The sequence below is a fragment of the Monodon monoceros genome, unplaced genomic scaffold (assembly GCF_005190385.1).
Source record: "Monodon monoceros isolate NGI ecotype Baffin Bay Population unplaced genomic scaffold, NGI_Narwhal_1 Super_Scaffold_14, whole genome shotgun sequence".
NCBI classification, from domain to species: Eukaryota; Metazoa; Chordata; class Mammalia; order Artiodactyla; family Monodontidae; genus Monodon; species Monodon monoceros.
In genome coordinates this window covers 64,329,174-64,341,856 of record NW_021703770.1, presented here as the reverse complement: position 1 = coordinate 64,341,856, position 12,683 = coordinate 64,329,174, and the positions used below count along the sequence as shown (strand labels likewise).

The 12,683-nt window shown below is 40.8% G+C and overlaps 1 protein-coding gene across 2 annotated transcripts in view; it reads right to left on the bottom strand.

The window, feature by feature from the left end:
• MYBL1 (MYB proto-oncogene like 1) overlaps positions 1 to 2,942 on the bottom strand; it is a 34,027-nt gene extending 31,085 nt beyond the window's left edge. For both annotated transcript variants that reach the window (XM_029222425.1, XM_029222426.1), the window contains exon 1: positions 2,515 to 2,942. In XM_029222425.1, the coding sequence (XP_029078258.1) occupies positions 2,515 to 2,534 (20 nt within the window). In that variant the 5' untranslated portion in view covers positions 2,535 to 2,942. The remainder of the gene's footprint in view (positions 1 to 2,514) is intronic.
• Between the last annotated feature and the right edge of the window lie 9,741 nt (positions 2,943 to 12,683).

Genomic DNA, 12,683 nt, shown 5'->3' with positions numbered 1-12,683 from the left:
CTTTATGTAAATCCAGATCAGAGATACTATAGCTATCTTAAAGATCAAAAGAGCTAACATCCTTTAGTTGTTTAAACCTGAGGTAACATTTTTTACTCCTTTTTTTTTTTCAGATCATACAGGAGAGGTTATTACAGGATTTATGCCTGTAGTTTTATGCAAAACTTTTATACAGCGAGTATAGTTTTCAATCAAATACTTAAATGGTTGTATAGTGGAGATTTTAAAGTGACTGAATTCTGTCCTTTTTCATTCAACTATAAATTAGGTTCATATTTATTATTAAGATATTTAGTTAAAGGCATGAGACTGGACTTTGCCCAATAGATTATTTATCCTTCAAAACATTTCACATCCTATTATTTTCTAAGATAAATAAGTCATATTTACCTATACAAGAAATATAATTTAGAGCACAAAACACATTCAAGTATGAAGACCCTAAGAAATACACCATTCACAGATGATAATTCCCCATCACATCTTCTACCTGTATACTCCCATAGGGAGTGTAGCTTCACCCCACCACATTTAACTACTCCAGACTTATGACTCTTTCAATCATTCTGTAATACATTTCAATTAATTTATATAGCTGACAGGAATAAAAGTCAACAGTGCAATTAATGTTTAGATCTCAAAGCTCACAGTGTTGTCAATAAAACAACTTATACAGGCAAATTAATCATTAAATCACTTCTTTCTTAGCCTATTATTATGAAGCATATGCAAATTATGGACAGAAAAACTACCTGGAGAAGGCAGGGTTCTGACATTCAAGCATCCATGTCTAACCATAACTAACTGCTAATGACAGAATTAGCCAAGAAACTGTTTCAAATAAGATTAACATCAATACTGATAAGTAGATAATGCCACACATTGAATATAAACTAACTCCTGTTATTGACTTGACAATATTCACTTGTCACCTTGCTTAATGAAGGTATATTTAAAAATTCAAAAGAAAAGGCCTAAATCAATACCTCAGTAATTATAGTTACAGGAGATTTTAATATCTATCTTTTCTGAAGACTGAGAAGTCAGTCAGGTCCTTGATGTTCTAGAGTAATAATTCTCACCTGGGTGATTCTGGCCCCCAACAGACATTTGGTAATGTCTGGAGACATTTTTGGTCGTCACACCTGGGGGAAGTGGGGTGTTACTGGCATCCACCAGGTAGAGGCCAGGGATGCTGCTAGACATTCTACAAAGCACAGGACAGTACCCCTCCCACCCCGCCTTCCCAATACAAAGAATTATCTGATCCAAAATATCAAGTGCCTAGGTTGAAAAGCCTCTTCTAGAGAAGTGTGTGTGTGTGTGTGTGTGTGTGTGTGTGTGTGTACATTTGTTCCACCTCAAGAGTTTGATCTATTCTGTAGTTGCTACAAAGTAATAATCTAACAAAGACTTAACTACATTCTATGCTGATTTCTGCAAAAGATGCTTTACATGCAGCAGATACTTAATAAATGAAGAGCAACAAACACTATGTGTACTTATTGCCAATTTTTAACAGTAATCTGCAGTGAATGAAGCTAGTACTAAATTTCAACTTGGGAAATACACCTCCAGTTGAGACTTTGAGGCTGTGGATCTAGATACATAAAGCCATTTGGAAATCCTGTCAAACATCTTTTCACGTTTATTTAATAATACTGACAACTAAAAGGTACTGTAGTTTTTTGTCATCTAAGTAATTCCTACATACAATTTAGGAGTAGCTACTATAATGACATAAATAAAAATGAGAAGCGTAAATTCATCCTAGCAAGTTTTCCAAAAAAACATGCCCTACCTCTTTGCAACACTTAGGCACAGTCAGAGCCCAACAGACACACAAAATATTAAGTGACTCAAACACATTGTTTTATTTTAAGATCAAGCTACTGGTGGTAACAGTGTGGCATCTTCCCAGTAGAAGATATTAAAAATACATACATAAAGCTGAGAACATGGGTATGGTAATTACAGTAAACATCAAAAAAGGTCCTCTCTCCTCAGCTATTCCTCAGAGGACTTCCACACCTTTCAAGGGAGCAAAGACGGCAGAGGGGTCCCCACCCAGGTTTATCACAAAGTTCCTATTTTTAACTGGCCCAGTCATTCTGAGAAAAAGGGGCCCTCTGAACACCATTTTCAGGTCGTCCAGGCAGGACACTTCCCCTTTCATCTGCGGAGCGTATTCCCTGAAAGCGCACAGACTTACCTGTCAACTCCCACCAAGAAGTGGCTGTGAGCGTTTGGGGGTCTGGATGTGCGCTGTGGGGAAAGTCGACTCAAAAGAGCAACCTGGGCATCTGTTAGTCACTTTCTGAGTCTGAAACACACTGGTCCCCAACTCCACACGTCACGGCTGCGCTGAGGCCAGCGGGCCGAAGCGGCTGTGGAGCAGCGGGAAGAAAACCTCTGCCCCGGCTGGGGAGGGCCTGGTGCGGAAGCAGCGGGAAAGGAAAGGGAATCTGAGCCGACACTGTGCCGACGGGCCCGGGCGAAAGGGATGTCACCCACCTGCGCGACCTCTTCGCCATCCTTCAAGTACCGCATAGGCGCGGGCTGGGCGGGGACGCAGTTCAGCCTCCTCCAGCCTCAGGCTAACGCTCCTTCTCCCCGACCCTCCCTCCGCTTCCCTCTCCGAGGTCCCTCTCCGCGGCGACCGAGTGCGGAACGCACGTCCCCGGCAGGGCAGGACAGAAAGACTGAGGCGCGGACCGCGACCCGCCCCTGGTCCGTAGCGCCGCTCCTAGCCCCGGCCCGGCCCGGTCACGGATGCCCCCAACATGTCAGCAGGCGCGCTCCCGCCCTCCGCCGGCCCCTCCCGCCACCTCTCAGCCTCCTCGCCGCTGTCCCAGCGCGGCTCCGCCGCAGGCGCCGACCCCCGCCCTCTCCCCGCAGCGAACAGCCCGGCAGGGATCACAGCCTCCTGCAGGGTTTTGTCCGCACCGCCGAATCTCGCGCCCAGCCTCCCTCAAGAGCCGCCGTTTGAATCTGCGCACGCGGCCCCGAATCTTATTGGCTGTGGCGGCCGCACGCGGGGGGACGAGGGCGGGGCGGGGAGAGCGCGCGCGACTGCGGGCGGGGGCTGGGGAGCTGGAAGTCGGGACTGGAACCCGCGGGAGTCGGGGAAGGAGCTGGGAGCCAGGGGGTGGGGCCGCAGGCCAGGCTCGCAGGTCCAGCAGTGACAGGACCCGGAGCGCGCAGAGCGCCGCACCCGAGGGGGCGGGACGCCGAGGGCAGCGCGGGGCCTGCTGGGAAAGCGAGTTCCAGGCTCGCGGAGAGGCGTGTCCGGAAGCGGCGGCGGGAGCCCAAACTTCCCGGGGTGAGCGGACGGTGTCCCTGAGGGTTGAGCTGTCCCGCCAGGGCATGTCCCCGCAGCCTTCTCTCGGCCTCAGCTCTTCAGTCCTCGGGTGCATCCCTCCTCACTAGTTAGGAGGCTCGGTCTTCGGACTTGAGACAAATCTAACCATAAAATTTGCGCGGCCGTTATTGTTTAAGCAAAACTGCGAGCTATTTTTGCCAAACATTGTAGCTGCTGAACTAGCGAAGACCGTAGCAGGAAACCGAATATCAAGAATGAGCAGGAGTGTGACAGGAGAAAAAGTTTTTAGCTGGACACGTGCTTGGAACTGAAAAGGGAAATAATCCGGGTCGGCGGCTGGTCTCCAAAGTGCGTAATCTCCTCCCCGGCTCTACGGGAAGTAGCTGCTGTGCGCGGTGAAGGAGCCCTGATCCAGGAGAAGAATGCAGGAAGACCGGAGCGGACTGGGAATTTCGCCCAGATAAATGAGTACGGTCGTCAACAGTAGAAGGTGACCTTCCTTCTCAGGAGAGACAGGAGGACGGGGCAACTGCACTGGAGGAGCTTCTGGCAGTTAAAACTACTCTAGAGGTTTCAAGTCTAATAACTACAAACTGCTCAGTTCAAGTAGCGTTAGAATAGATTAACTACAGTAAGGATTAGAAATGGTAAAGGACACAAATTTGCAAGGTAACATGCTCTACTGCATGGAGCACGAAACCACAGGTTAATATTGTAACAAACTTACATTTTGCTATTTTGAAAGTTTACGCATCAATTTTTGCAAATAAGAGATGCAGGTGCAAATGTGAATTAAGAGGAGCTTGCATGCACTACTTTTAAAACTTAAAACACCTGCCTTTTTATAGTTCCTTTTTCTCAAGGTATGGGTTCTGGGAAGGTAAAACAGCTTTTCTTTCAAATCATTCCTTGCTGTGTTGCTAGTTAACTTAAAAAAAAAAAACTAATTTAGAAAGTAATGTCGTTTGAAAACAGTGTTTTCTTTACTCTTGGGTCACACATCACTCCGCTTATTTACATCCTAACAGGAAGCAGAGTTTCTACTATATTTTAGGCTCTAGTCTAAAAGGTATACAGAATACGTTTTTAGAGCTTGAAGAGAGTTGTTTTAGATTTTGACAGCAAACTAAGTCCCTCTCATTTTAGAGATAGAGAAAAACATAATTCCTCAGAAAGATAACATCGCAAATTCATTTAAATTAGTTACAAAAAAACACAAAGTGTGGAATTAAAGTGGTTCACAGTCATTTGAATACACATACTCAAATATAACCTGTGACTTGCGTTTTTTTAATCAAAATATATTTAATAAAGAATTTTAATTCAGAGTATATAAAGAAATCTCAAAACTCAATAATGAGAAAAAAAAAAGAAGCAATAAAAAGGGCAAAAGATTAGAGCAGACACTTCACCGAAAAAGATAAGTAGCATGAAAAGATGCTCCACATCATTAATCATTAGAGAAATGCAAAGTAAAACCACAATGAGGTACTACTACACAGCTATTAGAATGGGGGGAGGGGGACTGTAAAAAGTGTTGGCGAAGACGAAGATGCTGAGCAAGTATAACTTTTCATACACTGCCGGTAGGAATGCAGCTGAAACAGCCACTTTAAAAAAGATGTTTACAGTGGCTTTATTTGTAATCACCAGAAGCTGAAAACACAAGGAACTTTGTCATGCATTTACTCCTCAGCCCCCAAGAGTTAGTTTTGAATAGTCTGTTAATGCTTCTCAAGTCTTTCCACAGAGGTATAGGGGGGAAAACCAAGGGGATACAGGGGTTGGGGGCAAGTGCTGGAAATTTCTTTGAAAACTCATTTTTTATATTTAAAAATGAGTTTTTAAATTATTTATTTTCTTACTGCAAATCTTTAAATAAATCGCCTCATTATTATTAAATAAATGAGCAGAAGGTTCACCATGCTCATCCTTCACATGGCTGCACCAGCCTCTTATCCTCCTGCAAAGGCCAAATACTCCAGAGGTTTGCTAACTTAGTTTGAAAAGCTTATGCTGGTTTAATATAGCACCTAATAGACTATAGTTTTCATAGAGCTGTATCAACCATTCCCATAAGTAGATTTTTGTCTGTTCTATTTATTGTTAGATCCTCAGTCCCTAGAATAGTGACACACCCAGATGCTCAATAAATATAACTGTAGAATGAATGAAAAAATATAAATAAGTGCATTAAGTAAATATTTATGCTTACAGGGATGCAACAAGTACAAATTAAACCAGATTTGAAACACGATTTTATGACTACTAAGGTAGCAAAATTTTTCTAAATCCTGCCAACAAAGTTTGAATAATTCCTTGATGTTAGTATTGAAACTGGTATAATCCTTTTGGAAAGCAATACCAAGCAAAAGCCGTAAATGTGTGCACAGCCGTTGACAAAAATTTAAAATATAATTCAATACAAGCAAAAAAGATGTGCTTGAGTGCTTATAGTAGTGTATTCCATTAGAACCCCAGTTTGGAAGCATTCACATTTTGAGGCTAGTTTAAATGGTTCATCAACAGGAAAAAACAATTATATAGCCAATAAATATAGTGTAATATTAAGACAATGCCATTAAATGGCTGTTACACTACTAGGCCCTTCTAGGTGCTTTGCATGCATTAGTCTTTGGTAATAGCCACAACTTCTATAATTGTAACAACCCTATGAGATAGGTACCGTTACTTTCCTCCACTTTATAAATGAGGAAAATTGGGCACAAGGAAATAGCACAAGTATGGTATGTAAAACTTGTCCCAATATTGATAATGCTAAATAAATATGCCTTGGCAGAATAATGAAACCATATATTATGTATTTGATACGAAAACCAAAATCAGGTTTAGAATGCTACTTTGAATACATAAATGTATGGTCCAACATCTGTCTCCCCACCACCAATATATTTTGCTAATCTGTACATTTAGGGCGCTATTTTAAATTTGATGGGAATTATAAATAGAAACCGTACTAACATAAGCAGCTATAGAATTCTTAGGTTGGCTTTTAAAGGCAAAAGTAAGGGTGGTTGAACTGCAAGAAAAAAAAAATACTGTAAGAGAAAAAAAATGTTTTAAAGTGTCCCAGTTTCAACCCAATATTCCTTGCTCTACCCTTTTCTGGTAGATAGAATAATGGCCCCCCAAATATGTCCACGTCCTAATCCCCAGAACCTGTGAATATATTACCTTAATGGCAAAAGGGACTTTGTAGATGTGATTAAATAAGGATCTTGACAAGGGGAGTTTGGAATATCTAGGTGGACCCGATGTAATCACAAGGGTCCTTAAGAGTGGAAGATGGAAGCAGAAGAGTCTGAGGAGATTGAAGATGCTATGATGTTCGCTTTGAAAATGAAGGAAGGGGTCATGGGCCAAGGAATGCAGGCATCCTTTAGGAACTAGAAAGTCAAGGAAACCGATTCTCCCCTAGAGCCTCCAGAAAAGAACACAGCCCTGCTGACACCTTGACCTTAGTTCAAGGACATCCCGTTTGCACTTCTGACATCCAGAACCTTAGAATAATAACTTTGTATTTTTTAAAATTGTATTTATTTTTGGCTGCATTGGGTCTTCGTTGCTGCGCGCGGGCTTTCTCTAGTTGCGGTGAGCGGGGGCTACTCGTCCTTGTGGTGCGCGGGCTTCTCATCGCGGTGGCTTCTCTTGTTGCGGAGCACAGGCTCTAGGCGCGCGGGCTTCAGCAGTTACGGCTCGCGGGCTCTAGAGCACAGCCTCAGTAGTTGTGGCGCACGGGCTTAGTTGCTCCACGACGTGGGATCTTCCCGGACCAGGGATCGAACCCGTGTTCCCCACATTGGCACGTGGATTCTTAACCACTGCGCCACCAGGGAAGTCCCCTTTGTGTTGTTTTAAGCCACTAAATTTGTGGTAATTTGTTACAGCAGCAGTAATACAATAATAGGAATAGGAAACTAATATATCTTCTCTGAAATTTTCAACACTTTTGGCCTATCATAGTAAAAATAGTGCTTTCTCTTCAAAAAAGAAATCTTTCATAGTGTTCAAAATTTAGCCCTTACTTACAGCAAATGAGCCTACTAGCTGAAGGCTTTAAACAAAGGATAGGAACTCCAAGTTAAGGGAGAGGGTACTCAGGGCACTGAAAAAGAGAGAGAATTTACCGGCATATCACAAAATCCTTAAGGCAGAGCTATCACTGATCTGTGGGAAACATGACATCTGCCAAGATATGAATGTGTGTGCTTGTCCTCTTAAATCCTAAATTTTCTACCTCTACTCTCAATTTTATCACCTCCCACTGTATCAGGGACAATAATCTATCTTGGCTTTATTTCAGCCTCCTCTTCTCCTCTGGTCTAGCACATCCAGGCAGTCCCAAAGGGAACAGTGAATTTGGGAAATTTTAGGGGAATTTCTGGTTATTGAAGGTCCTTACTGCCATTTAGAGTGCCAGGCCTAGGAACATAAGACTCTTGCAGTGTCTGAGACTCCTACACAAGGAAGAATTATGTTGAGTTCCATTCAAAGTTCAACCAGACAGTAAGTGAAAAGCCTGGTGATAATTATTTTAGCCTAGAACCAACTCCTTTTTACTTATAAACAGAAGTACACAAGTATTGGGGGATTTTTCACTGTTTTGAAATACACTGAATATTTCCAGAAACACAAGTACTATATAAACCGGGGGAAGATTGTATTTTATTTTATTCAGACTTCAGCAAGAGTTGTTTACCTATTTTAGAAAATCACACCACTGAAGGTATTAAGACACTCAAGATTTTAAGTTGCTAATACAGCCCACTGATATCTGTATTTGTAGCTATTGAGTTCATGGTGAGTCTACGTATGTATCAGTTGGATTAGTTGTGCTTGAGAGGGGTTTTATTATAAATCTCTTCTGTTTCTCATATTATAGGTAGAGCATTAAATTTTTTTTAAAAAATTATGTCATCTATGTATTTTATTTTAGTAGAGTATAGGGACTAGAATATATTGTTATAAAAAGGGGATATTGGCTCCAGTAAGGTTGAAAATATTGATCTAAATATTATCTAAAATTATCTAAAATCCACCCATCCTTCCCTTAACCCTGTATCTGCAGTATTCTGTTCTTCCCTTTCAGTCAAACTTTTTTTTTTGGCTCAAACTTCTTAAAAGTTGTCTTGACTTCACTATCCAATTAGTCTTCAGTCCTTTCACAGTCTAACCTTTACCACCATCATGCCATTGAAATTGTGGCTATAAAACCAATGGACACTTGAAGAAGGAAATCAATTTTGCCTGAACTTTCTACAGCATTTGACATCATTACTGCCTTTTGTTTGAAACTTCCATCCCTTGTTTTCTGTGACATCACCTCCATGATTTCCATCCCTCAGACTCCTTCACTAGTCTCTGTTCTGCCTGCTCCTTAAAAGTTGGCATTCCCCCAAATTGCATCTTTAGCGCTCTTCTCACTTTACACTTCATCCACTCCTGTGATTTCAGTCATATCCTATGATTCACAGATCTTTACTTCCTATCCCCGCCCCTCTCCTGAACTCCATCTCTCTCCATCTGGAAGCACTAAACACCCAAAATTCAACACGTCCAAAAATGGGATTCACTTCCTACCCACCAATGTGTAATTACCCCTGCATCCAATTCCAATTTAGTAGCACCACCATCTAGCCTCACATCACAACCTGAGAGTCTGGATTGACTCTTTTACTCTCCATTATCCTCTTCGCTCCATCCCCACTGCCAGTGGATCAGTTCAAGCTCCCATCTTTCATCTCTTATCTGGTTACAGCAAGTCTTTAATTGATCTCTCGTCCCAATCCAGTATATCCTCCACTTGGCCACCTGTGGGATCTTTTAAAACATAAATCTGTTTAAATTACAATATCTGCCTTGGGAAAGCTCCAACTTCTAGTCGGCATCTCAGAAAAAAAAAAAGTCCTTCTCATTTTGACATTTGAGATCACCTCAGCTGTTTATTAGCTTAGTCAAACTATACTTTAAAGCAATTATGGCTACAGAACATATTTTGAATATATAAACCTTGATAACATAGAAGTAATAGTATAGCTAATAAAAGGAAGTAGAATGGAAAGATAAGGCACATGATAAAGTATAGAAATGTTAATTTCCTCATTTTATATAATGGAGAGTTAAGAGGTAATGTCTAAAGTTGATGGCTCAATAAACAGAGACTTTATTCAATACATTATATAAAGTTATAAAGAAAACCTAAAAAGAGCAATGGGACTCAGCCTTCATAATGGAGGAATCAAATACTGTCTAAAGTTGATAAATCAAGAGATGAGGGGCTTCCCTAGTGGCTCAGTGGTTAAGAATCCGCCTGCCAATGCAGGGGACACGGGTTCGAGGCCCGGTCCAGAAAGATCCCACATGCCGTGGAGCAACTAATCCCGTGCACCACAACTACTAAGCCTGCGTGCCACAACTACTGAAGCCCGCGTGCCTAGAGCCCATGCTCCGCAACAAGAAAAGCCACCGCAATTGAGAAGCCTGCGCACCGCGACCTGCGACGAAGAGTAGCCCCCGCTCACGGCAACTAGAGAAAGCCCGCGTGCAGCAACGAAGACCCAACGCAGCCAAAAATTTAAAAAATACATTTATTTAAAAAAAATTTTTAAAAAAGAGATGAGACCTGTAAACATCTTACTTAAGTTATAGAGGTAGCCACCAAAAGAGAAATGGTTGATTTAGCAACTGAGATGGGGGAGCTGGGTGTTTTTCTGTAGTTTTTAATTTTTTTTTTTTAACCATGTACATGCATTGCCTTGAGAATAACTTTTTAAAAGGAAAACAATTAAGTCCAATTTCAAGGAAAACGTTTACAGATTACTTCTTTTTCAGATTTTGGTTTAAGTTTTCTAATGACTGTACCAAAAATAAATTTAATAACATTGTTAAGTTTACTATACAAAAGAAAAAGCCAAATCACTTGCTATAAGAAAGATAAAATGATAATTTAACTTGAAAAGCAATATTGTAAGCACAACTTAAGATATACATTGGTTACTAGCCACTTAGAGAGTAATACTGCTTAATGGAAACCAAGAAGGTGACAGATACTGGGACAGGGCCATGAGAAGCTAGAAGAAGAAATGGAACCATCTTTCTATAATCCTGGTAATGTTAAGTCAGAAAAATTGAGGGCTTCCAGCTTCTAATTTGATTCTTGCTTTACTATTTTGTTTACATTTTTATTATGCATCTAATTTACACTGATCATATTCAGTAGCAGAGACACCTATAAGCTCATGTTTCTGAAGTGGTTTCGTACACTGAATTTAGAATCTCAATCTCTGTTATAATTTGTTTCCCTTTCCTTATCAACCCTATTTGCACAAGCTTTCTCAAACTTTTTCATCCTTATCCATTCAACTGGATGGGGTCTAAAGTATGGCAAACATAAGCATCCAACTTAATTTTGCTTGATGGACTGACTTAAGTAAATAAAACATTTTTGGAAGTGCTGTATCTTGCAATTTGATTTTTTTTTTTTTTTTTAATGGTACGGGGGCCTCTCACTGCTGTGGCCTCTCCCGTTGCGGAGCACAGGCTCCGGATGCACAGGCCCAGCATCCATGGCTCACGGGCCCAGCCGCTCCGCGGCATGTGGGATCTTCCCGGACCGGGGCACGAACCCGTGTACCCTGCATCGGCAGGCGGACTCTCAACCACTGCGCCACCAAGGAAGTCTGGAATTTGATTTTTAAACATCCTATTAATTCTTTAGGTCTCAGCTAACACATCACCTCTTGGGACGCTTTCTCTAACCACTAGCAGGTCAGGGTAGTTCCTCCTGTAGTGTCATCCCACACCACTCAGTATTCCCCCTAGATTTGCACTTGCTTATTTAAATGTCTCTCTCCTTCACTAAAAATATAAGCATAACAAAGGCAGGTAAGAAATGTCTTTCTCATATATATATATATGTATATATATATATACATATATGTATATATATGAATCACTGTGCTGTACACCTAACACAACATTGTAAATCAGCTATGCTTCAATTTAAAAAAAAAAGATGTATGTGACCACCAAATTTTACTTCTTTGCTAAATTACGAATGTAGCACTGAGGTTAAGAGCACAGTGTATGGAGTCATAAACATCTAGGTTTAAATCCCAGCTCTGCCATTAACTTCAGGACCTTGGGTAAACTACCTTACCTACCTGAGCCTGTTTCCTGAAAGATGAATAAAATTATGGTACTCAACCACAAAGAGTTGTTTTGAGGATTAAACTAATTGTTTCATGTTGTGTTTTGCCTATTGCCTGGATATATGGAAAGGGTCACTAAATGATAGTTATTATGCTCGTGTTCACTGCTTGTCTCCATTATTGCGATGTAAACTCTAAGAGCCACGTGGAAGTTGTCTCATTTAGAACAGTTTCCCCAGTTCCTAGAACAGAAGCTTGGCATTTGATCAGTGCTTAATAAAAAGTTTTAAATGAATGAAGGATTCAAGTATAATATGTTGGTCCCATAAGCCAAATAAGTATGAGGTATATCTCATACTGCACGTTTCTTTTTTTTTTTTGCTTTTTTAAAAATGTTATCCATTTTATACATATTAGTGTATACATGTCAATCCCAATCTCCCAATTCATCCCACCACCACCACCACCCCACCCCCCACTTTCCCCCCTGGGTGTCCATACATTTGTTCTCTGCATCTGTGTCTCTATTTCTGCCTTGCAAACCAGCTCATCTGTACCATTTTTCTAGATTCCACATACCTGTGTTAATATACAGTATTTGTTTTTCTCTTTCTTATTTCACTCTGCATGAGTCTCTAGGTCCATCCATGTCTCTACAAACGACCCAATTTCGTTCCTTTTTATGGCTGAGTAATATTCCATTGTATATATGTACCACATCTTCTTTATCCATTCATCTGTCAATGGGCACTTAGGTTGCTTCCATGTCCTGGCTATTGTAAATAATGCTGCAATGAACATTGGGGTGCATGTATCTTTTTGAATTATGGTTTTCTTAGGGTATATGCCCAGTAGTGGGATTTCTGGGTCGTATGGTAGTTCTATTTTTAGTTTTTTAAGGAACCTCCATACTGTTCTCCATAGTGGCCGTATCAATTTACATTCCCACCAATATGTACATGTTTCTTTCTATACATATAACTGACAAACAGGAATAATCCCCCCAGATTCTCACACTATCAGTTTTTAGATAAAGAATTATGTGGTATGATAAATGAACCAAAGGCAGGTTTAGTTCCAAAGAAGAAAGAGTACAAATTTGAAAAGCACGTAAGTTTTTCACCTGAGTATACCATATACAGTTTAGAAAATCAATTAAAGACTTACTTCAATTTTTCTATATACATTTT